The sequence below is a fragment of the Prionailurus bengalensis genome, chromosome E1 (genome assembly GCF_016509475.1).
Source record: "Prionailurus bengalensis isolate Pbe53 chromosome E1, Fcat_Pben_1.1_paternal_pri, whole genome shotgun sequence".
Lineage (NCBI taxonomy): Eukaryota > Metazoa > Chordata > Mammalia > Carnivora > Felidae > Prionailurus > Prionailurus bengalensis.
The window spans coordinates 43,277,642-43,302,848 of record NC_057347.1 but is presented as its reverse complement, the minus strand read 5'-3'; the positions used below and the strand labels follow the sequence as shown (position 1 = coordinate 43,302,848).

Below are 25,207 nucleotides of genomic sequence, written 5' to 3'. Positions count from 1 at the left end.
AGAACCATGCCAACTGAGAGGGCTGACCGAGTTGTTGAAGATCATCGATCGTCTAATCCCTCCAGTCAGTATGCAGGGAAACTGAGCTCAGAGAGGCTCACTGTGGCAGGGGCTTCCTCTGAGAATCCTGCCTGACGTAGAAGCTGCCGTCTCCCCACCAGTCTCCCAGGCCCCCATGACACCGGTGTCCACGGCAAAGCCAAGGTCACTGTCACCTGATGTTCTACACGCGTGGCTGAGGTTTGGGAAACTTTGCGTGCAGATCTTGACATTGGGTGCAAGTTATATTTTGTTTTGCTTGACTTGACCCAGCGTTCAAGACCCTCAAAAGCATTTTAAATCTTGCTTGGGTCATTGGTAGTACGTCTCTCTCATGACGTGTCACCTGCTGCTTCGATCACGGCACCTTCGCTGGAGGAACTGGGGTTAAACTTTCAGAAAGGATAAGCAAGACAGAGCTTTGTGGCCCAATAATGGAGATTCTTATCCTGTTTGACGGAGGTTCTGGCAGCCATATACTTTGGAAAGCAGGTTCCTCCCCGGCCCTCCCATTCCCACCCATGCTTTTCCTGCCCCACGATCCAGAGGATCTGGATTTTTGTCCAGTGAACAGCAGCACTTTGTCAGACGCCCACTGAGGCCCGCGCTGTGCACCTTGCCCTTGACACAGTCTCCCTTTTAGAAAGAGGGATCCTTCCCCCCCACCCCTGCCCTAAGAGACCACCCCCCCCCCCCAGAGACGCCCCTCCAGGATTCCCTTTTCCAGACAGCAGGGATTCCCCCAGCCATTAGACGTGGATCTCCCGTTTCGGGAGGGCGGCCCTGCCCCTCAAAGTCCCGGGGCCGGGCAGAGAGACCCACACCCGGCGCGCAGGACAGCGGACACCAAAGGCTTCTCCGCAGATTCCAGGAGCCGCCCTTCTTCAGGGGACCCCCACTCCCGTACCTCGGGGGAGAGACTCTTGCGCTTCCCTCCACCCCGCGGGGAGATGCAGAGACTCCCCGGTCTCCGCCGCGTCCCCCCATCCCCGCCTCTCCACGCCCGGGGGGCTTTCACGTTCCGCGGCGGGCGCGGCGACAGGTGAGCTCTCACCTGGGGCGGGTGGGAAGGGAGGATGGGGGCGGGGCGGGGCGGGGGCGGGCCCCGGGCGGCGGCCCCACCCGCGACGGGGGCGGGGCGAGGCCGGCGGGGCCAATGGGGCGGGGGGCTCACCGCCCGGGGGGGGGCCTCCAGCGTCGCTCCCTCCCCCACCCCCGCTCCGCCCCGCCCGGGTTTAAAGCCCCACGGGCGGCTGGTGGCGGCGCTGCGAGCGCTGAGCGGCGCGAGGAGATGCGACAGGGCGCCGCGCCGCCGGCACCATGCGCCCCCCGCCCGCGCTGGCCCTGGCCGCGCTCTGCCTGCTGGCGCTGCCCGCCGCCGCCGCCGCCTACTTCGGGTCAGTGCCCGCCGCGCCCCTGGCCCGCGTCCCCGGCCCGCCGGCCTCCCCCTCCTCCGGCTAGAGCGGGGCCAACTTTTGCCTCCCGCTGGTCCCGGCCGCGGTGGGAACCTCGAACTCAGACCTTAGCCCCCGGCGGGCCCCGGTCCCGGCCGGCTGTCGGAATTCGCGCCCCGAGCTCGGTCTCTGGCTTCCCCCCGCCCCTTCCCCGCTCAGGCCCCGATCGCACCTTCTGGTGTCCCACTCTCCGTCCTCTTCGCCGCCGCTCTTCCCACCCCGCCCTGTCCGAGACCACATCCCGCCCGCTGCGCGCGGTCTCGGACCCCCGCCCGAGCTCCCGGACTCTGCACAGGTTTCGGACCCCGGCCCCATCTGTCCCGCGCACCCAGTCCCTGCGGGTCCAGGCGTCCCTCCCGCGCGCTCCGATGCCCTCCCTGGATCCTCACTCTGTGCCCTGTCTGCTTGTAACCTGGTCTCCGTCCAGCCACAGTCCTCGCCTCGGGCTCTCTCTCCACCCTCTCTCTGCCCTTCCCCCTGCAGAATGGAGACCCTGCGGGCTGCGTGGCTGGGCGGGGTGGGGTGTTACCCCGGCCAGGGGAGGGGATCGCGCGGATCCCGGGGGGGGGGGGGGGCGGGGAACGCGGACCTGCGGACCCCGGGGAGTGTCAGCTGGAGATGCAGGAGGGAACCTTCCGCTAGGGAAGCCCAAGCAAATCTCAGCCCCGGCGTCGGGTGAATTCCGGGGAGAACGACCAAGCGTCAGAAGGGAGGAGGTGTACGTGATTGGAAAAGGAGGATCAGAGTTGGGGAGACACCTGGGGAGAGAGCCGCGGGAGCGGCGGCTGAATGCAGTGCGAGTTACAGGGCAATTGTCCCTTCTCTCTGACCCTCCTTCTCTGACCCAGGGACCTGGGTGGGAGGTGGGGTCGTGGCTGCCAAAGCGCTTCCCTGACCTCCACCCACAGCTCGCTCCAAATGTGTACGGTCTGTGACTTTAATCTTGTCACTTTTTGTGATCTTCACTCCAAATCAGGGTGAGGTTTATAGTCCGACTAAAGCGAAGGCAATGAAACACCAAGCCAGTGACCTGCCAGACTGTTCTTAAGGACCTGCCAGAGAGGGCGAGTAAGGATCTGAGAAGTCCCTGCACAGGCCCATCTAAGGGCTGTGGGCTAATTTCCGGGTCATGACCCCTGGTTAAAACGTGCCTTGGCTGTGAGCAGGGGCCTCTCCTGAAATATAATGGGTGGGGGTAGGCAGGTCAGCCCAGACCCTAGGTCTGAGCTCAGCTTGCTGGTGACCTGGGAAGACCAGTCTCTGGGCCTCAGTGACCTCATTTGTACAAAGAAGGGGCTGAACTGGATAGAACTGAGCTCTATTTCCGCACTGAGAACAGTGTACCAACCTGTATGCCAATGACTTCAGGCTTGAAGGCACAGTTGTTGCCTCAGCAGGCAGGATATAATCCTGCTACTTGCTGGCTGTGTGCTCTTGGCCAAGTCACTTAACCTCTCTGTGTTTCGGTTTCTCATCCGTAAACTGAGGAGAAGAGTGCCTATTTTGTATGAGCATTCTGTGCATTAGTACATGTAAAGCACCTAGGACAGCATCTGGCACATAGTAAATGCTCAACTAATGCCAGCAATTATTATTAGTATAGAGATTGGGCATAGTCTCTTGATATCCCGGCCCTGACAGGGGTTTCTGAGCCGGGATGGAGAACAGGAGGACGAATGTCCCTGCATCCTCTTGGACCCCAGCTCATTTCCACAATTGTTTGTCTGGGTTTGGGGGTCGGAGATGGGGCGAGGGCCAGATGGGGTGAGAGGAGAGGGACTCCAGGAGACCTGGACCAGCCTGGCTGGTGTGGTTTGAAAGGGAAAGGAGTTTGTAGCAGTGCACAGGGGTAGAATTTGAGACTTGTGAGCGGGGGGGGGGGGGGGGGGGGGGGCGCCTTGGAAATCGGGGTGGGAGGGGATGGTTGATTAGGCCTGGGTTAGGGTTGAGAGGGATCATGTGAGTATTGGAGCCATTTCTTCCAGGTCATGAACCCAACTAGGCAAAGCTGACCAAATAGACTCAAGCTCCCACCACCCCAGTGTGGGGAACTGGACAAATAGAGAATAAGCTAAAACTGAGGCTTTGCCCTATTATGTGTTTAGTCTCCGAGACTGGACAGGATTCAGCCTGAGTTCCCACTGAGGAAGCCCTAGTGTGACTCAGTCAGGCCAGATTTTCCAGCTTCCCATCAGAATTTGCTCTCTGGAAGGAATCTGGTATCAGTCATCCACACCATAGTGAGAATGAGAGGCAATCCGCTTCTCCTTTCTCCAGGTCATTTGCATTTGAAATCTCATTTCTGATTATAAGATGAAGTGTTTGGGCATTTGATAAAAGGAAATTCAGGGGCGCCTGGGTAGGTTAGTTGGTTAAGCGGCCGACTCTCGATTTCAGCTCAGGTCATGATCTCATGGTTTGTGAGTGCGAGCCCCATGTCGGGCTCTGCACTGACAGCACAGAGCCTGTTTGGGATTCTCTGTTTCCCTCTCTCTCTGCCCCACCCCAGCTTGCTCTCTCTATCTCTCTCTCAAAATAAATAAACATTAAAAAAAGAAAAAGAAAAAGAAAATTCAAACATCAGGAGGGCAGGTGAGGCCAATCTTCTTGGGGTCTTTGAAATCATAGAATCGTAGATTTAAGAGTTGAAAGTGTCCCAGAAGCATCTGGGGTCCAACTCCCTGTTTCAAACAGGTCATGTATTATTCTTTCCATTTTTCGAATGAGGCAGCCATCATCCCCCAAACCACAGTAAGCCAGGAATTGCTTCTGGGGCTTTTGTATGAACCCAGAGCTGAATTGTGGTCATGCTGATAATGCCCTAATAACTAGTGTTTCAGTTTATAAATCGCTTTCTCATACGGCCTCTCTCTCTCTCATCTGATTCCCAGAGCCATTCTAAAGGTACACAGGATGCTGTAAATAGTTCCCTAAAGGAAACCGAGGGCCAGAAAAGTTTAGTGATTCACCCTATGTCACGCAGCAGGATAGAGGCAGGATAGACACCAGGTTCTGCCTCCAGTCTGGGCTCTTTGCCCTCCAAGCAAGAGTCTCCAGAGCTAATACTGTGTGACCACCCAGGGGAATGGCAGACACAAGGAGCTGGAGGGGGTAAGGGGTGGAGGGCAGCCCCCTCCCCTGCTTGGTCACTTAGGTCACTGCCTCCAAGGTCTATGGCACCTGGAGGTCCTAGATTTCCTAATTCTTTAAAATTTTTTTAACGTTTATTTAATTTTGAGAGACAGAGGCAGAGCACGAGCAGGGGAGGGGCAGAGAGAGAGGGGGGGGACACAGAATCGGAAGCAGGCTCCAGGCTCTGAGCTGTCAGCACAGAGCCCTACGTGGGGCTCGAGCTCACGGACCGTGAGATCATGACCTGAGCTGAAGTCGGATGCTTAACCTACTGAGCCACCCAGGCGCCGTGTGGTTCCCTAACTCTAATGGGCTGAACCTGGCCTGGAAGTCTAGGATGACTCAAGAGCTTCTATGTCGGCTTGGATGGCTTGGAAATTCTGCAAATATTAACTTGTGTGGTGTTTTATAAGTGAACATGTACTGTATCATGTGAAAAGTGGCTTTGTAAGGAGAAGTACTTCCTGTGGATACACCTTTTCAAATCCTGGTTGACTTTGGGGGTGCTTTTAAAATGTGTGATCCCTGCATTACTTGGGTTTCTTTCCTCTCTAGGGATGATACAGAGAAGTTTATGAAAGCACAGGCTTTGGAATCAGCTAGACCTGAGTTTAAATCCCAGTCTCCTGTCTTGCTAGCTGTATGACTCTGGGTGAATGTCTTAACCTTGCTGAGCTATGGGTGATACAATACCTACCTTAAAGACTGATGCAAGGCTTAATTGAGACGATGAATGAAAGGGCCTGATTGGGTGCCTGTACAGGCTCACTTTGGGTGGTGGCTGGCCCTCTAACCATCTTCTTGGGTTGTAGAGGTGTCATCATTGTTAAGAGGCAAGACACAAACTTAACCCCCCCCCCCCAATCAACATTACATACAGTAAAATGCAAGCAACCTAAGTGCACAGTTTGGGTTCTAACAGATGTATACCCCGTGTGCCCACCCCCACAACTACTAAATGGAACGTTTCCATCAGCCCAAAGGATCCCTAGGCTCCTTCGCAATCAACCCTCCCCCACCAGCCTCAGACCATCACTTCTCTGCTTCTTGTCCTTATAGATTCGTTTTGCCCGTTGAAGTTCATCCAAGTGGAATCATACGGGGTATAGCTTTTGTGTCTGAATTCTTTTGCTTACAATAATGTTTTTGAGATTCACCCATGTTAGGCATATCAGTAGGACATCCCCCCCCCTTTTTTAATCACTGAGTAGTATTCCACTGTATGGATATACTATAATTTGTTTATCCATTTACCAGCTGAGAGACATTGGTATTGTTTCCAGCTTGGGGCTATTCCAAATGCTGTAAGCGTTTGTGTACATGTAAGTATGCGGGTGTATGTTTTTATTTCTCTTGGATAAATACCTAGGGCCTGATTGTTGGGTCGTATGGTATGCCTGTGTTTAACTTTATAAGAAACAGCCAAATAGTATTCCAAAGTGACGATACTGTTTCACACAGTAATGTATGAGAGTTCCGATTACTCCATACTCTTGTCAGCTATTGTTCATCTTTAAAAAAAATTTTTTTAAATGTTTATTTACTTAGTTTGAGGTGGGGAAGGGCAGAGAGAGAAGGGGAGAGAGAATCCCAAGCAGGCTCTGAACTGTCAACGCAGAGCCCGACATGGGGCTCGAACTCACAAACCGCGAGACCCTGACCGGAGCCGAAACCAAGAGTTGGACGCTTAACAGACTGAACCACCCAGGCGCCTCCCTGTCCATCTTAATTTTGGCCCTTTTAGTGGATAGGTACTTACTGCTATCACATTGTGGTCTTAATTTGCATTTTCCCACTGATGAATGGTGTATTGTACATTTTTTCATGTACATGGTAATCATTTGGCTATCTTTTTCATTGGGTAATTTGTCTTTTTATTATTGATTTGTAAGAGTTCTTTGTATATTTTGGATACAGGTCCTTGGTCAGAAAGTATCGGCAATATTTCATCCCTATCTGTGGCTTGCCTTTTTCTTTTCTTTTCTTTTCTTTTTTTAATATATTTTATAATGTTTATTTATTTTTGAGACAGAGACAGAGCATGAATGGGGGAGGGTCAGAGAGAGGGAGACCCAGAATCTGAAGCAGGCTCCAGGCTCCGAGCTGTCAGCACAGAGCCCGACGCGGGGCTTGAACTCACGGACCGTGAGATCATGACCTGAGCCGAAGTCGGAGGCTCAACCCACTGAGCCACCCAGGCGCCCCTGCCTTTTTATTTTCTTAGGAAGAATATAAGTTCTTAATTTTGAGGAAGTACAATTTTCGTCTTCTTATGTGCTTTGTGCTTTTTTCGTGTCCTATCCACGAGATGTCTGTCTACTCAGAGGCTGTAAACGTTTCCTCTTATATTTTCTTCTAGAAACTTCATAGTTTAAGCTCTTAACACTTAGGTCTATTGTTTTTTTCTTTTTTCCTTTTTTTGGGGGGGGGCACAAGTGAGCAAGGGGCAGAGAGAGACAGAGACAGAGAGGGAGAGATAGAGAAATGGGGGTCACCTGAAGTGGGGCCCAAGCTCACCTGATGAGGGACTCAAACTCATGAACTGTGAGATCATGACCTGAGCCAAAGTCAGAAGCTTAACCAACTGAGCCACCTCTGTTGTCACTTTTTGGTACATATTAATTGATTCAATATATGAGGTCCTATTTCTGGGCTCTCTATTCCATTCCATTAATTTATATATTTATCCTTATGCCAATACCATATAGTCTTGATTATAGTAGCTATGTAGTAGGTGTTGAAGCCAAGTTCTCTCTTTTTAAAATTGTTTTGGCTATTCTCGGTCCTTTGCATTTCCACACAAATTTTGAATACACTTTTTAAGTTTATTTATTTTGAGAGAGAGTGCAAGCTTGAGTGGGGGAAGGGCAGAGAGAGGGGGAGAGAAAGAATCCCAAGCAGGCTCCGCATCATCAGCACAGAGCCTGACACAGGGCTCAAACCCACAAACTGTGAGATCATGACCGAGCCGAAATCAAGAGTCAGATGCTTAACTAACTGACTGAGCGACCCAGGCGCCCCTCCACATAAATTTTGGAATCAGCTTGTCAATATCTATAGGAAAGCCCGCTGGGATTTTGTCTGGGATTGCCCTGAACCTATAAATCAATTTATAGAAAGAATTGATCTTCTAACAATATTGAATTTGCTGATTTATAAACAGGCGTATCTCTTTATCGGGGCTTTTAAATTGTATTGCAGCAATATTTTGCAATTTTCAGTACGCAGGTCTTGCAAATGATTTAAAAAGATGTATTCCTACGTGTTTTATATATTTGGATGGTATTGTTTTCATTTGAAAACATTTTTAGAAGTTGATTGGGTCCTGAGGAAAACAGGGTTGGAAGGAAGAAAAGGTAGAAGAAATTTTAGTGCTTTGGGGTGTTGGATTGGAAGGCAAACATCACTGATAAGAATCGTTGTGTTTGGGGAAGGAATTTAGGCCGGCTTCTCCCTGGCTAAGCTGTAACCCCTCCCAACCCGCCCCCCCCCCCCCCCAGAAGTTGGGCTGTGCCGTTGGGCTCGGGGTCCAACCAGCCTCCTCATGGATAGGGATGGATTTTCTAAGGCTCAGGAGGGCAGGCAAGGCAGGGGGACTCCTGGGCTGGAACCCCCTAAGGAAGAGAGCCTGGTGCCTTTAGGATTCTGTGATCAGGTCGAAGTTGGGCTCGGGAGGAGGTGGGCCGGGCGCTGTGAAGGTGAACCCCACCGTGGCATCAGCCTAAGCAGGGAGAGAGGCAGCCCAAGGCCCTACTACAGCGTAAGGAGCACTGGACTTGGAGTCGCACAGATTGAATTCCAATCTTCCATCCAACCATTCATTAACTGTGACCCAGGGCAAGTCAGTCAACTGTTCTAACCTCGGTTTTCTCATCTATAAAATGGGCGAATCCTTACCTTGCAGGGTTATTGTGACAGTTAAATGAGCATATATAAAAGTGCTGAAATGCTGTCTATGTGTGAGGAGTTCAAGAAATCGAGCAATCTGGTCTTAGAGCCTCCCAAGTTAAGGAGCCTCTTCGGTTCCTTTCTCCCTTCATCTTTGCCCTCGTCATTGTTGTATAATGTGAATCCTTTCTGTGCTCAGCATTTTATGTGCACGATCCCATTGAACCACTGTGACATCCCAGGAGGTGGTGCTGGAATAATTATCTTCATATAGGTGAGTGGGGAACAAAGCTCGGAGAGGCCAAGTGCCTTGCCCAAAGTCGCCTGGCACCAGAACTGGAATTCTAGCTTGTCAGAATCCAGAGCCAACCTCGTCCTCCCTGCCTCGTGTTGACCTGGGGCTTGACGGGGTCTGCCTCCCTCTGGGTGGTTCTGACCCTTGAGGCCCTCCATTCCATCACCCATACCCTTCACCTGGCATATGCCCTGGGCATCTCTTGCACTGCGTGTCTTAAACTCTCGTTTTGTTGTCCGTTTTCTTTTCCACGTGCTTGTGTCTTCAACTCACGCATAGCTCCCTTTAGGCAAGGGTCTTGGGGGCCCTGTTTTTGGCTGAGTCTCCCACAGTTCCTGGCGTTGCCTCATGGTGTTCAGTGAATGTCCAAATGGGCAGCCCCTCTCCCTTTCGCTAGCCCTTCCTCTCCCCCAGAACCTTCCTCTGCCCCATCATGTTTGCTCTTTCTTCTGCTTACACTTGACTCTCTTGAGCACACACTATTTGGTCATGACCTGGCCTCTGTCAGGATAGGAAGTAGAAACAAAGCAGAAAGCGATGAAGACCCAAGGGGGACGGTGGAGAGTCTCAAAGAGCCAGAATATTCTTAAACCACCATGTTCAGAGTCCTGGAAATTATTTTCTTCCTTCCTTCCTTCCTTTCTTCCTTCCTTCCTTCCTTCCTTCCTCCCTTTCTTTCTTTCTTTCTTTCTTTTTCTTTCTTTCTTTCTTTCTTTCCTTATTTCCTTCTGCTCTTTCTTTCTTTCTTTCTTTCTCCTTTTCTTTCCTTCCATAAACTCTATGCCCAATATGGGGCTTGTACTCACAACCCAGAGACCAAGAGTTACATGCTCTATCCGCTGAGCCAGCCAGGTGCCCCCAGAGTCCTGGAAATTCTAGAGAGACTGGTTTTAGGGCGAGAGCAGAGAAGGTCTGCTTTCTTGACAGTTACATTCCCTTTAATGCCAGGTCATGTCAGAATTCAAGAATTTTTAATTATTAGAGAGACAATATAATGCATATGCCATGTCTAGGGCAGGACCCCATAATCAGACACTTTACTTTTTTGCAGAAAAACATCTGCATGTGGGGATAAATAAAGACCATGAATACTCTCATTTTGGTTCAGGTCAGGACTCGCTGCCATATGAATTCACCATAACTGCACCAAAGTTTGTAGTCGTCTGAGCTTTCTGGAGTTGGAATTGTGGATAAAGGTTTGTAACCTGTGGTAAACTTATAGCACGTGTCACCTCTAGAGGTTGTGCCAGCGGAGTTCTATTTATTATTTTTTTTTGGAAATATAATTTATTGTCAAGTTGGCTAACATACAGTGTATACAGTGTGCTCTTGGTTTTGGGGGTAGATTCCCGTGATTCAGTGCTTACATATGATACCCAGCGCTCATCCCAACAAGTGCCCTCCTCAAAGCCCATCCCGCAGTCCCCCCCTGCCCCCCATCGATCCTCAGTTTGTTCTCTGTATTGAAGAGTCTCTTATGGTTTGTCTCCCTCCCTCTCTGTTTGAAACTACTTTTTCCCCTTCCCTTCCCCCATGGTCTTCTGTTAAGTTTCTCAAGTTCCACATAGGAGTGAAAACATATGATATCTGTCTTTCTCTGACTGACTTATACCATCCAGTTCCATCCATGTTGTTGCAAATGGCAGGATTTCATTCTTTCTCATTGCCAAGTAGTATTCCATTGTATATATAAACCACATCTTCTTTTTTTTTAATTTTTTTAATGTCTTATTTATTCTTAAGAGAGAGAGAGAGAGCAGGAGCAGGTGAGCGGCAGAGAGAGAGAGAGAGAGGGAGACACAGACTCCGAAGCAGGCTCCAGGCTCTGAGCTGTCAGTACAGAGCCCGATGCAGGGCTCGAACTCACAGACCGTGAGACCATGACCTGAGCCGGTCGGACACTCAACCGACCGAGCCACCCAGGCGCCCCCCATCTCTTCTTTATCCATTCATCAGTTGATGGACATTTGGGCTCTTTCCATACTTGGGCTATTGTTAAAAGCGCTGCTATAAACATTGGGGTACGTGTACCCCTATGCATCAGAAAGATTTGGGCCAATTCTTGTCTGGTCCTCACTGGGTATCAAAGGGAGGCTTCAGCTGCCTGGTACAACTCGTCCCCAGGAACTGAGGTTGAGAGGGAACAGACCGGCTTTCCCACTCTCCTCAGGGGCTGAGCCGGCAGCCAGAGGATTCGGGGTCCGACTGACCAAGGCTGGGGGGCCCTGAGATCCGGCTCTGGGGAGAGCACGCGTCAGTGATCTGAGTCTGAGAGCCACGCCTTCCCAGTGCCTGCAGGGCCGAGCTTGGGAAGGTTGGGGTGTGGGGTGGCCCCTGCAGCTTTGGAATGAGACCCAGGGAGGACAAGGGTGTGGGAGTGGGGGCGGGGCAGGCTGAGGGACAGCCTGGAGCTACACGCCCCACCTGGGGTTGGACATCTAAGGGATTTAGGCGGCCTTCAGGTGTCTGAGGAGCACCGGCTTGGGGTAGAGGATCTGAGCTGGGGATGGGGGACCGCCGGGTATGAGAAACCAGGACCTCTGCCAAGGGGCTAACAGCCTACTTGGAGAGACCTGTCTGCAGCTCTGAGGAGGAAGAAAAAAGTGTCAACCATGCAGAACTAAGGGTGTTATATTTGTAAAAATGAGAGAAGACAAAGAAAGGGGATGGTTAGAGAGAGAGAGAGAGAGAGAGAGAGAGAGAGATGGGGCTGGCAAGTAAGGAGGGCTTCCTGGAGGAGGCAGATAAGCATTAGAGCGTGCTGGTACTGGACGGGGCCTTAGGATCACCTTTCCTATTCCTTGCATTGTGAGTCAAGTGTTGAAAAGGGCCGTGACCATAAAAGAGTCCAGGGGATCCGGGAGGGCTTTTGGACTGGGAGAGGCGTCCCAGGCAGGGGTTACAGCGTGAAGGAGGGCCTGGAGCCATTCCAGCACGGAGCGGACGGTGGTAGCCAAGACTGGCTACCCTGAGGGGAGGGACCCCCCTGCTACAGCCGTGGCTGGCCCTGAGTCCAGAACAGTCCAAGGTGGGAAGTTGTTCTGGTCCTGCCCCGGGGGGTCCCTGCTCTGTTCCCGAGGGAGCCCCTTACACCTTCATCCCGAGCGCTGTCCTGACCACTCTGGGGTTCCCTGGGCACACTTAGGGAGTGGCTCCTTCACCAGGTCGGGAGGCTGCTGCTCCCCTTGGAGCTGAGAGGGGAGGTATGGGGGTGTGGACCATCCCTGGGCCCTGTGGGGGGACAAACGGACACCTCTTCCTGGAGCAGGCTGCGAACAGTGGAACTCTCCTCCTCACACAGTGGTCACGCGCAGGGCATTCCCCCAGGGGTCTGGCCCTTCCAGGGTGCCCAGCCCGGCCTGAGCCTGCCTGCCTGTCCGTGGGGCAGAGGGTGACCCCTCAAGAGCCTGCCGAACTGGTTAGTTGGTCAACTTACTATGGTTCAATAACTTGGCCGAAGTTACCCACCCCTGGAGGCAGGGTTTCATGGTGGGCAGAACTGGGTGGGGGTGTTGCTCGCCCCAAGGAGAGACTCAACGACTACTTGCTTTTCCCTAAAGCCTCCGTCCCATGTTCCCTAAACTGCTCCTCCCCTGGGTCGGGGCTGGGCCTGTGAACCCAAGAAGCCGGGGGAGCCTGTCTTAAAGCTTCTAGCACCCCTTTTCTCTACCCCTCTCTCTCCTTACTCCAGGCTTCCCCTTTCTCTTTAGCTTCTTCATGATCCCAGACCCTCTCCTTTGATCTTCCTTCTATCTAGCAAAGTATGTTCTCAGGCACTAGCATTATATCAGACTCTCACACTTTAGTATGAATAGGCAGGCCACTTCTCTAAGCTTTATTTCTGATTTTTAGCCAAACAGAAACTGAGCATACATCTCTCCTCCCTTTAGCTGCCCAGGGGCTCAGAGGAGTCCTGGCCAGGTTGCCTTCCTTTCAAAGCAACCTGTCTTGTGTTCCTTTCATCCTAGACATTTGCTGCGGTGGTGACTGAGTTTTGCTTCCCTGAAGTGTTATGTGGAAACTGAAAGCAGAAACAGCCAGGCTTGACAGAAACAATCAGGAGACCCGGGGCACAGTCCTAGTCCCTCCGTGAACCCAGTGGGTCACCTTGGACAATAAATATTACGTGGACTCCCAGGGCACCAGACAGAGCAAAGCAGAGACCTACACTTGGCAAACCCCTTGCCCTCCTGCCTGCCCCCAGAAGCCTCTGGAATACCTCCCAGGAGTCCTCAGGGCAGAACCTCTGGACCTGGGCCAGCTCAAAAGGCTTCTCCAGCCTTAAACCACAACGATTCAAATGGTGTGCATTTGCACCCAGGCAGGGAACTGGGGGAGACATTCCTAATCTCAGCCCCTGAGGGGGTCCTCTGCACAAGGGGACCCTCCACGGCCACTGTGCCACCTGCCCCATGCACACCAGGGATGAAGGTTCCCCCTTCCCAGCTCTGCCTGAGCCGGAGTGGAGAGGGAGAGAGAGTCAGGAGGAGGGGGAAGCATCTCCTCCGCAGATGTTGCACTGGCCAAGCTCTAAATACCCGAGATTGTTGAGATGCAAAGCGCGCTTGCTGAATGGGCTGCTTGCTGCCCACTTAGCTGTGAGCACACGTCTCCCCGATGCCACCCTCAGTGGGCAGCCGGGTCTGCGGCTGTAAAACAGGAAGTGGAGCTGTTCTTGGAGAGACAAAGCCCACAGCTGGGCCAGGCTCTTTTCTGTCTGAGCCAGGGCTGGGCTGGGCTGGGAGACATGGCTCCCGGGATGAGCTTTAGCGGGGAGGTGGTGACCAGATTCGGTCCTCAGGGTGGGTTCGCGCAGCTTGACCGGAAGTGGGGAGAGAAGCTTGGGTGTTGAAGGTACCCCCCCTTCTGCAGAAGGACTGTCAGAGCCCCTATGCCCTCTCTTCTTGGGTAGGCCCTGCCCTCAGCAACCCTCCCCTACTGGGAAGAGATGGGTGGTGGAGAGCACAGGGTGGGGGTGGGGAGTGTGTGTGTGTGTGTGTGTGTGCGCGTGTAGGGGGATTTAGTCAGGGCTGGGAGCGGTGGGCTGAGATGTTTGGGATGAAAGCTCAAAGGGAACGCTTACCATGCAAATGGCCCTGCAGCGGAAGCCTGTTATCAGGAGCATCTAATGGGGTTTTGCAGGGCCAAGGCCAATGCTTCAGGCAGGGCAAAGCTTTCCTGGTTCCCAGGCAGCTGCCCACAGTTGGCATGGTCCCTGGTGCCAGGCACAGCTCCTGGCCCCTCCAGCGAAGGGTCCAGACAGACTGGCATTACCTGGTGCCCTGGGAAGTGCCAGCTTTGTCCTACACTACCCACCCACTCAGTCACCCACATCCTGGAACCATCAAACTCCTCAACCAGAAACAGGGGTGGGGGTGGGGGTGGAAGAATGGAGCCTGGAGCACCCCCAAGTGATGGGAAATGCACTACAGCTGCCAGGTCTTCCCCAGCTAGCCAGGGGTGCTCCCTGGGAGCTTCCTCTCCCTCCTCCCCACCCCCCAGGCCTCCTACTACAGGCAGGACAGGACTGGCCAAGGTCAGGTTCTCACCCAGATGGAGCTAAGAGTTCTGATCCCTGAGCAGCTACTGATTGTTCCATGGGGAGCTGGGCTGGTTCAAAGCCTTCTTCTCCTTCTTCTGCTTCTTGGGGCCTTGGGAAATTCTGGAGTACTCCTGAGTGCAACCAAGTTCCTTCTAGACTGTGAGCTCCTCGAGGGCGGGAGCAGGTCCCAGCGGCCAGCTTGGCGCCTGGCACACAGCGAGTGCTCAAGAGTGCCACTTGCCTGGAGCTTCCGGTGTTCGTTGGGCACTGTTCTAAGAGCTGTACAAAAGTGAGCTCATTTAATCCTCCTGACGACCCTGTGAGGGAGGTACTGTGGTTGTCTGTATGTTATAGATGAGGCACAGAGAGGCGAAGTGCTTCGCCCAAGGTGGCACAATGAGTAAGAGACAGAAGTGGGACTGGAACCCAAGCAGTCTGGGCCGGTCATGGTCTCCCACTGGTCAGTGTGTATTTGTTAGTTGGGATGAGCTCAGGGGCAGAGTGGATGTGCCCAAGGTCACCAGGGAGTGTGGGCAGACTGGGACCAGGCCACCCAGGCCAGAACAGCTCTGGGGGCCTGAGATCCTTGGGTCCCTCTACTCCAGCAGGTGGTGGGTGACCGTTCCAGGGTGAGCTCCATTTCCTTTCTGGGGTTTAGTGGTGACTGGGGCCCTGCGGAAGGTAACTGAAAGCAGTTTCCTGGGACACTTTCTCCAAGTCCTGGGAGAACCTTCTTTTCCTTCCTTCAAGGTCATCCCAGATGGGGCAGCTTCAGCCAAAACTGTGGATGGGGTGAGCACTAGAGAGTGAAAGGAGGGCCAGGGCAGGAGGGGCCGGGGTGAGCAGAGGAGGCCTGGGGGTTGGGGGGGCAGGTGAGATGAAGTCCCCAGGGGCACCCTTGACTTTTCCCACGCTGGGTGGAGACAGGGTGGCCCCGGGAGTAGCTGTGGATGCTCTGGAGTCAAAGCCAGGGACATCTTGTTGTGTAGGGGTGGGGGCTTGTGGCCTCATTATTACACTAAGGGCTTTGGGCTGAAGGTACAGAGAGCAGAGAGTCACAGGCGGGACGCAAAGAAGGGAGGAGAATGGAGTTGGCCACATGGGGTTGTTGCTTTCTTGACAAGAGAAGAGGCGCTGGAAGTCAGCCTTGAGGAGCCCGACTGGAAGCAGGAATGGGGGACACCAGCTGGGCTAAAGCAGATACAGCAGGGGGAGGGATGGTGTGGTCCCAGAGGGCCCAGGAACACGTGAATCAGGCAGAAGCCTGAAGGAACTCTTGGCCCACAGCCCAGAAGAGCAGCTAGCAACTTCACAACTTAGCCCCTGCTCTTCAGCTCAGAACACTGACTACTTGTGTGGCTGATGGCATCTGACCTGACCGCAGAGCAGTATCTTTATGAAAACAAATTTTGTCTGAATTCGTAAGACTGATGAGGCTCACTTGATCTCTTCCGGGTGTACGGCTTACTCTCATGGGGCCCGACTGACGTGTGGGCAATTAAGTTTTTGCAGAGAGGCGGGTGGGTGGGGTTCTTGGGCCTGGGGTGCCGGGGAATGCGGCTTCTTCAAGGGGAGGGGATCATGCCCACAGATCCTGAATCAGACTGGAGCCTGCAGTGCCTGGAATGCTCCTGAGGTCCGGGAAGAAGCCTTCCCTGGTAGCTGCCAAGGGAAGGGCATGTGGAGGATAGCTCACTAACACCACCGGAGGAAATACGGTGTTTTCCAAATTTGATGTCCTGGCACTGTCTCGTCCAAGGAAACAGGATCCCAGCTGCGACACAGAAAATAAATAAAAGGCAAACTGGGTCCTGGAAGACCTCCCAGCTGTCTTCCTAGGTCCTGTGGGGGTCCCCAAGGCAGTGCCAGAGAGCTTTCTCTGAGAGCAGCCCTGGGCAGACCAGGGCCCAGTGTGGCCTGAGGCCTCTATGCGGTTGGCTGCCTTTCCTGACCATTAATCGCTACTAAGTGTCATTACTGCTAATAAAATTAACCGACTTTATACTGGACTTCTGGGGCCATCAATCACAGGGCCTATTAAACGAAATTTAAAAAAATAGGTGCCTATGGATGGGGGAGAGGGTGTTTGCTGAGCCTGGCTCACAAGTGCAGGCGAGGCCATGCTGGTACTCCACAGCTGTCAGAAGGTCGTGATCAGTGACAGCATCCTTAGTTGGACAGCCAACTCCGGGCCTTGACACTGTACTACAGATAGGAGCATCTAAGGCAAGAACACAGCTGCCTGTAGGAAGACTCTGGGGCCAGGGCTGAAAAGCTCCCCAAATTCTCCCTCCTACTCTCACTTCTGCTTCCCTCTATGTGTTTGGTTCTTTCTTTTTCTCTCTCTTTGGGCCAGCTTCCTCTTTTTATCTCCTGAGTTACAGGCCCCATTGCCCAAAGAAAGGAAGAGAGAGAAAGCAACCGTATGCGCTCGTCATTCCAATTCCTAATTCCCAGAGAAAGGACTGATTGGCCCAGCTTCGGTCATGTGATTCCTCATTGGTCCAATCAGTAGGCCAGAGCAGCAAGGTCATATGGTATGAAATGGCCGACCCCATGGTATCCATGTAGCTGGGAAGAAGCAGTGGGTAGCCAACTCAACAGATGTCTGCAAGCTAAAGGTCTTAGAAGAAGCACTCAAAAAGCGATAATAACATAGACTACACAGGATAAGATATAAGGTATCATATAGCTATAATGATATAATAGTGTTGTTCTTAGAATGCCGTTTGAGACAGGCCTTGAAGGATGCGCAGCCCCGTGGGTCCAAACTGCCATCACTCCCTGCTTGTTCTCTCACCTGTCAATCAGCTGCTACAAGGGAGGTCCCAATTTCCAACACACAGGAACAGTGTGAGCAGCTTTCCCGCACACCAGCACCTGCTGGTGAGGGGCTAGATGGCTCCCGCACACCAGCACCTGCTGTGAGGGGCTAGATGGCTCCTGCTCCCTTTGCGCCCTTCACACTGGAAGCCAGTCAGGGTGGGGCCTCCTCAGCTAGAGCTGACATCTGGACCTGCCAAGGGTCAAGCTCTAAGGGTTTCCTGCCAGGCTGCAGGGAGGGGTTTGGGTGTAGACCTAGTGGGCCGGAAATTTACCCATTTGCCCCAAGATTAATGATTAACGGGTCCCTGCCCTCACCCTGTCTAGCAGGGGAGCCTAGGGCCAGGCTGGGCCAGGAGGAGCCTGATAGCATCTGTCTCTGCTCAGGGGTTTCGGAGATATGCTCCACACTGGGTTGGCTGCATCTGATGGATTTAGAATCTACGGGCACTTTCTGGGGGCACCTGGGGCCTGGCCAGATCCCACACTCTCCCTGGGGCAGTGTGGCATCCAGCCAGATGTCCTGGCTGGGTCAGGTGGCTCTAAACAGGAGAGCTGGGCCCTTGGTTCCATGCAGTACGTGCCTCTCTGACCACGCAGCTGGGCCAGGGCTTGCCTTGGCCGTGGCGTATAAGCAAGAGTGACAAGGGCCACATCCAAGCAGGAGCTTTAGGAGCCGTCACCTGGTTTCATTTTTGCTCATTATCTTGGCCATGAGGCTGGCGTGTTCCAGAAGGCGGCTGCTTCCTCTAGCCTGGGTCTGGAATGGTATATATTCTACCCATGCTGAGGACCACCAGGGTACAAGATAGGCAACAGGAGAACCGTCTCAGAGAGCTTCTGGGGAGAGTGAAAAGGAACTCTAATGTAGTCCCTGCCTTGCTGCTCATCTGCTGTACGGCTCGGGCTAGTCACTGCCTCCTCATAAAACTGTGTTTCCTTATGTGGACAAAGGGAAGACTCTGCCCAGGTTGGAGAATAAAGCACCTTGCAAGAGGAAGGAATCTTGAGAAACTCTAACCGGCAGAAAGGTGAACCAGAGTGTCCCAGGCACTGTGGTGGGCCCAGGAGGTAGAAAGGATCCTCTTTGCCCTTCCCAGAGGAGAAAACCAAGGCTTCAAGGTTTACACGACTAAGAAGTGGCAGCCTGACTTCAGAATCCATGAACTTCAGATAGAGTACAACGGCAAGACTGGGGCTGACGGCCTGATGGAAATTCATCCAGCCGTCGGCCAGTTTATCCATCCATCTGTTCCTTCCTTCCTCCTTCTTTCCTTCCTTCCTTCCTCCATCCATCCAGGTATTCCCTAAGGATCCCTTTGTATCAGGCACTGAGTGGCCAGATGGTTGAAGATCTGGGAACTATGGAAACAGGCTAGGTCGGCGTGGGATTACATGGGCAGCAATATAACATAAGGGAGAGAGGGATCTCAGAGAAGCTGCTGAGTGTTTGCCCAACATCTACCCCTGTCCGCCTGCCCCCTCTTAGGAACATGGCTCTACCCTCCGGGCAGCAGTCACGCTACATGCAGTTTTTTCCCCAAACTTTCCCGATCATAGAAGCCGCCCAAGATGTGTGGTAAATACAGATTCCCAGGCTGCGCCCCAGACCAATAGAGTCAGAATTGCCAATCGTGGATTCTGGGCATCTGTATTTTTAATAAGCACCCGGATGATTTTTATGATTGGGCCAAGTTGGGACATAGAGCAGAGACTTTGGCATCTGGAAAACTTGGGCACTAGACCCTGTTATAAGCACTTGGGTTTTCTTTTTTTTTTTTTTTTTTTTTTTTAAATTTTTTTTTCAACATTTATTTATTTTTGGGACAGAGAGAGACAGAGCATGAACGGGGGAGGGGCAGAGAGAGAGGGAGACACAGAATCGGAAACAGGCTCCAGGCTCTGAGCCATCAGCCCAGAGCCCGACGCGGGGCTCGAACTCCCGGGCCGCGAGATCGTGACCTGGCTGAAGTCGGACGCTTAACCGACTGCGCCACCCAGGCGCCCCAAGCACTTGGGTTTTCTACTCTGTGAAATGGGCACATACCCCATGGGGCTGGCCTGCCTCCCAGCAGGGTATAAATGAAGCCCCCTAGGAGGTCCCTTTCCTCTTGCTTGTCCCATGTCTTCCTTCCCCCCTTCCCCCATCATGTCCCCTGAGGGTCACTGGCTCCCTCTTTTGCTCTCTCTAGCCTGACCGGGCGGGAGGTCCTGACACCCTTCCCAGGGCTGGGCACCGCTGCGGCCCCAGCACAGAGCGGGGCCCACCTGAAGCCGTGTGACCTGCTGAAGCTGTCCCGCCGACAGAAACAGCTCTGCCGGAGGGAGCCCGGCCTGGCCGAGACCCTGCAGGACGCTGCTCACCTCAGCCTGCTCGAGTGCCAGTTTCACTTCCGACACGAGCGCTGGAACTGCAGTCTGGAGGGGAGGACAGGCCTGCTCAAGAGAGGTAGTGGGGGTGCTGGGGAGGAGGGGCTGGGGGAGGGTGGGGGGCTAGGGAGGACGAGGCTTGGGGAGAAGGGACAGCTGGGGACGAGGGGGGCTGGGGAGGACTGGAGAGGAGGAGGGCTGGGGAGGAGGAGGGCACTTGGGGAGAAAGGGGCTAGGGAGGAGGGGGCTGGGGGGCTGGGGACAAGGCCCCCATTCCTGCTCCCCTGGCCCCTGGGCCCAGGCCACGCTGCCCGTGTGAACCTAGCATAGTCCCAGTGAGAAGAGTCCTGGGAGTTAATGAGGCCCCGTCTTTCCCTCGGCTTGGGGGGAGTGGAGGAGCGGGGGAGATACAGGGAAAGAGGAGGCCCAGCCCATTCCTGGATCCTGGAGGACCCCACAGTTGACCTGCGTGGCCCCCCAGTCCCCTCCCTCAGCCTCCTGCGCACACACACATGCACACACACGCAAAACAAGGTACAAGAACATATAAGGGTGGAAGGCAGGGAATAGGTGACCGAATACCCTGAGACAGGCCGGATTCAGGTGCTTACTCATGCCCGTGACTTTGTTCATCGCATCCGTTGGTCCACCGTTTCCTCCTCCCCTTCCATTCACACCCGGCCTTCTTCCCTCCTCGCTGCGTCCTCCCACCCCTCGTTCACTAAGCGTCCGGTGAGGCTCGCAGCGAGCCAGCCACGGTGCTGGATGCCGGAGGCACCGAGCTGCACGAGACCCCCTCTGCCCTTGGAGAGCTTACAGCCCACGGGGGAAACAGGTCATCATGTGACTCTGTCACCAAGTAGGAAGGGGCTTTTACAAAAAGGCAGCGATGGGGGCAGCTAGGTGGCTCAGTCTTAAGTGTCCAACGTCACCTCAGATGGTGATCTTGCGGTTCGTGAGTTCGAGCCCCACATGGGCTCCGCACTGACCGTGCAGAGTCTGCTTGGGATTCTCTCTCTCTCGTCTCTCTCTCCCTCTCTCTCTGCCCCTCCCCTGCTCACACCTGTGCTCTCTCTCTCTCTCTCAAAATAAATAAATAAACTTAAAAGAAATAAGGCAGGGGCGCCTGGGTGGCGCAGTCGGTTAAGCGTCCGACTTCAGCCAGGTCACGATCTCGCAGTCCGTGGGTTCGAGCCCCGCGTCAGGCTCTGGGCTGATGGCTCAGAGCCTGGAGTCTGTTTCCGATTCTGTGTCTCCCTCTCTCTCTGCCCCTCCTCCGTTCATGCTCTGTCTCTCTCTGTCCCAAAAAAAAAAATAAACGTTGAGGAAAAAAAAAAAAAGAAATAAGGCAGTGATAGTACATGGGAGGCCAGCTGCTGTCCGTGGTGGGGAAGGGCCTGGGATGGAGCTGCTGCTACTCCCCAAAGGGTGCTGCCAGCACCCAGGTGCGCTGGAGAGCAGGCGGGGGTGGGGGCAGGTTTGCGCCACGGCCCACAAGAACACGAGAGAAGTGACGGTCCCGGAAGGGCATGGGATGGTCAGTCTGGAACAAGTCACGCGGGAGACTCAGGGTCACTCCGTCATTAGGTCCGCTCCACGGTAGGTAGCAGAGAGCGACATTTCAGAGGCGTCCTGAAACGCAGGGAGCCCACAGAGCATGTTTCAGGGGACCGGGGGCCTCAGAAATGGGTCCAGCTGGCTCACACGCGGGCTTCGGGTCGAGATCAGCGGTTTGGCCCCCGCTCTGCCTCTCACCAGGTGCCGAGTCGCTTCTCTTTGCATCTCAGCCTTCTCGTGTGTCCCGTAGAGTCAGGCGCTCCTGTCTGCCGCCCTGGGAGCCCGGGCATACGTCCATAGTGAATTTGAAAGTTCCGTCTAAAGGGCAGCAGCTTGCAGCCCGAGTCTCAGGCGCGGGTGTCACAAGGGTGCCCCGGGCCACGTCCTCAGGTCCATATGACCCTCGTCCGGCTCGTCACACGCCCCCCCCCCCCCCCCCGTCAGCTCTTCTGCCCTCAGAGGGTAAAGGGCTGCCTCTGACCCCCCTCTCTCCCCTCCCTCCCGGATCCCCCCCCCCCCCCCCCGCCCCGGGTGCCCGGCCCAGGTTTCAAGGAGACGGCCTTCCTGTATGCAATGTCCTCCGCTGCCCTCACCCACACTCTGGCCCGGGCCTGCAGCGCCGGGCGCATGGAGCGCTGCACGTGTGATGATTCTCCGGGCCTGGAGAGCCGGCAGGCCTGGCAGTGGGGCGTGTGCGGCGACAACCTCAAGTACAGCACCAAGTTCCTGAGCAACTTCCTGGGGCCCAAGAGAGGAAGCAAAGACCTGAGGGCACGGGCGGACGCTCACAACACCCACGTGGGCATCAAGGTGAGCACGTTGCCGGGAGGCCCGAAGCCCGGCCCCAGCCAGGGTGCAGGGTCAGGGAGCCGGGTCGGCAGGCCTGCCTCTGCCGTGCCCCTCAGCGCACACACAGAGCTGTCCCAGGAGGAACCTCACCCCTTCAACCAGCGCACCGGTACCAAGTAGCGGGAAGTAGGGAAGGGTGCTGGACGGCACGGCGGGCTGGGCGGCGGGTGGGAGCCAGGCTTGGGATGCGGCCGTGTTGAGGCAGAAACCTGTTTGCAGAGGGGTCCCCGTGCCAGAGACTGTCCTTCCCGGACATCCTGGAAGCCAACGTCGTTTGAAAACTTTGATGTCTTTTGCAACATCACCTCTTCCTCTCCCTTACAGATGGGACGATCGAGGAGGCCCACAGAAGGGGAGGGACTCAGCAGAGGACACACAGTAGTGGGAGGACTGGAGGGTAAAAGGTGTCTAAGCCTACCGGGACGAGAGGCTGGGAGAGGCGAGGGTTCAAGCTCTCTAGCAAATGGAGTTCTGTGTCCTCATCACTGAGTCGGGGTAAACCAGGGCTGCCGCGTTCAGTTGTGCGGGTTTTCCACTCCACGAGAACTCTGGGCCAAGGGAGGGAGCTGGGGCTGAGATCCGGCCCACATTGCTCTCCGCCAGGCGGGCACGTTGGCCCAGCGGCAGGGTGGCCTCGAGCTACTTTGCACAAAGGTGGCGTGTGGGCTAGCCTGGGTCCCATTCACCCTCTTCCCTCCATCTCTTGCCCGTCCTGCTGCCCCGCCCCCGACGGGGTCTACACTGGCCTACACCGGTGCCATGGCCCTGACCACGCCTGCATTCCCTCTCTCCTCGCAGGCAGTGAAGAGTGGCCTCAGGACCACATGTAAGTGCCACGGTGTGTCGGGCTCCTGTGCCGTGCGCACCTGCTGGAAGCAGCTCGCCCCGTTCCGCGAGACGGGCCAGGTGCTAAAACTGCGTTATGACTCAGCTGTCAAGGTGTCCAGTGCCACCAACGAGGCCTTGGGCCGCCTGGAGCTGTGGGCGCCCGCCCGGCCAGGCAGCCCCACCAAGGGCCCGGCCCCGCGGCCAGGGGACCTGGTCTATATGGAAGACTCGCCCAGTTTCTGCCGGCCCAGCAAGTACTCGCCCGGCACGGCGGGCAGGGTGTGCTCCCGGGAGGCCAGCTGCAGCAGCCTGTGCTGCGGGCGGGGCTATGACACCCAGAGCCGCCTGGTGGCCTTCTCCTGCCACTGCCAGGTGCAGTGGTGCTGCTACGTGGAGTGCCAGCAGTGCGTGCAGGAGGAGCTCATGTACACCTGCAAGCATTAGGCCTGCGGCCCGGTGTGCCAGGGGGGCGCTGCCAGGACCCCGCGGTGCTCGGCCACGTGGAGGCCCCCCAGGCAGGCGCACGCGGCGTGCACCCCGAAGTCGGTGCGCGCGCGCACTCCTCTCCACTGGTCCCGGCAGCCCTCCCCTCCCCCGACACCCAGCAAAGAGAGGTTGCGGGGGGACTGGAACTGAGGGTCCCCAACCCCGTTGGAGCAGGAGAGCAGAGTAGGAAAGGATGCGGGGGGAATAAGGGAGACCAAAGGAGGAAGGACTGAGGGTTTTTTGAGGGGGGACCACCTCGCTATCTCAATTCCTCGGATGAGTGGCCTAGAGCCAGCCAGGCTGGGCCAGCAGGGCGCTGGGAGGCAGTGTCAGCGTGTGGCTTTGCTGGGCTAGAGGTGGGGGCGGGGGGCGGGGCGGGGAAGGCCAGGTGGCAGGGGCTGTTTGGAGAAAGGAAGGCTTTCTGGGCCCGAGGGAGGCCAAGTCCGACACCTGCCCCGGAGCCCGGTGTACTTGATTTGGCTTTTCAAATATGCACTGAGGCGTCGTTCTTGCCTTGAGAGCTGAGTTATTCACACCCACTGGGCCCTGCTGGATAAGAGCGCCAGTGAATGCAGGACTGCTAGGGAGAGCCAGCTAGTGCGCTGAGGTTGCACAGAGAGACAGTGACCCCTCGCCGTTTTCTGGGTGTGGAACTTTTCGTCCCCGCGCAGGAGAGGGTGACAGCCTTCTGGTTCGAGGCGGGGACCCAAGGAGCTCCGTTTCTCAGCCTCCCCTTAAGCCCGGTTTGATCAGCTCCCCTGTGGCTGGGGTCCACCCGTGCCGTGAGGCCCCAACGCAGCTGACGTTCGTGACACAGTAGAGTCCCGAATCTGGTTACATTTCTGCTCTTGCAGCTACTCATCTAATTAAGGTTTTTGCCCTGGGGTTACAGGTGCAGGGAAATCTTCGCTAAGCCTGGCTCCTGGGGAGCCCCCGTCACTTACTGATGGCCCCCACTTGGGCTCCTACCTGAGGAATAGAAGTCACTTTGCTAATTTCCTCTGATCCTGTGGACACTGCCAGTGCTACCTTCCAAGGCCCTATGTGGGAGGAGGAGAGAGTAATTGGTACATATATGCAGGCACGCGCGCGCACACACACACACGCACACTCCTTGGACCCGCCAGGCTGAGGGTTCCCACTTAGCCGCACACTCTCTCCGGTTCAGAACCAAGACCTTTCAGGGGTCACTCTGCTGGAAGCTGAGTGCTTCCCCAGAGCAGGGCCCACGGCCGGCCAGGAGGAAGTGACCTCCATCGGGAAGCCCTTGGCCGTTTTGCCGACCTGCCGCGCCCTCCGTCAGCTTCCTTTCTCCCTAGAGTTGCTGACCTGCGGCTGAACGGAAACTTCAGAATCAGCTGTATGCTCCGAAACCACCAGCGTGAGCCCAGGAAGAAGCCCCGGGCTCCCTGAGATCTCCGAGGGTGAGGCGTTGCCCTAGCTTTGGCGGGTCAAGGAGGCTTGTGAGATGCTGGAAGGATCTCTGGCTGCAGAGGTTCTGATGAAAAGCCAAACTTACCCGAGACCCCCTCCCTGGGCTGACTTTGCCGACCCAGGCAGCTGGCCCACATACGGCAAGAAGAACAAAAAGGAGAGAGAGCCGCTTTTCTCGTTTCTTCCACTCCCCCACCCCACGGAGACTTTCTCTTTGCCAGCCCCATCCTTCTGGTTCCTCTGAGACCCCAAGTCTGCCTCCGCCTTGCCTCGGCCCTCGTCATAAGGCAGCAGAGACCTCACGGGCAGGAAGAAGGGACCCGATGCGCCCATACACCATCTGCACCCCGACTCCGTGGCCGGCAGTGCCGGGGTTGCGGAGGATAAAGGCAGATTCCAAGGGACGGAGGCCATGGCTAGCCACCGACACTGATGACCTCGGCCAATGTCACGGGTGTGGGCTCTGAGGGCCCCTCGGCCTGGGGGGGTTCCTTTCTGTCTAGCCCCCTG

The 25,207-nt window shown here is 55.3% G+C and overlaps 1 protein-coding gene across 1 annotated transcript; it reads left to right on the top strand.

Moving 5' to 3' along the window:
* The first annotated feature begins 1,359 nt into the window (after positions 1-1,359).
* On the top strand, positions 1,360-23,998 carry WNT9B (Wnt family member 9B). Its single transcript, XM_043582642.1, has 5 exons — positions 1,360-1,436; positions 18,663-18,752; positions 19,366-19,622; positions 21,645-21,910; positions 22,748-23,998. The coding sequence occupies exons 1-5, from the start codon at positions 1,360-1,362 to the stop codon at positions 23,219-23,221; spliced, it is 1,164 nt and encodes a 387-aa protein (XP_043438577.1). The 3' UTR covers positions 23,222-23,998.
* Positions 23,999-25,207: the final 1,209 nt, after the last annotated feature.

Coding starts and splice junctions, on each gene's coding strand:
- WNT9B (XM_043582642.1), top strand. CDS start 1,360: ATGCGCCCCCCGCCCGCGCTGGCCCTGGCCGCGCTCTGCCTGCTGGCG. Junction 1,437..18,662: donor GCCGCCGCCGCCTACTTCGG/GTCAGTGCCCGC, acceptor GCCCCCTCTTAG/GAACATGGCTCTACCCTCCG. Junction 21,911..22,747: donor ACACCCACGTGGGCATCAAG/GTGAGCACGTTG, acceptor CTCTCCTCGCAG/GCAGTGAAGAGTGGCCTCAG.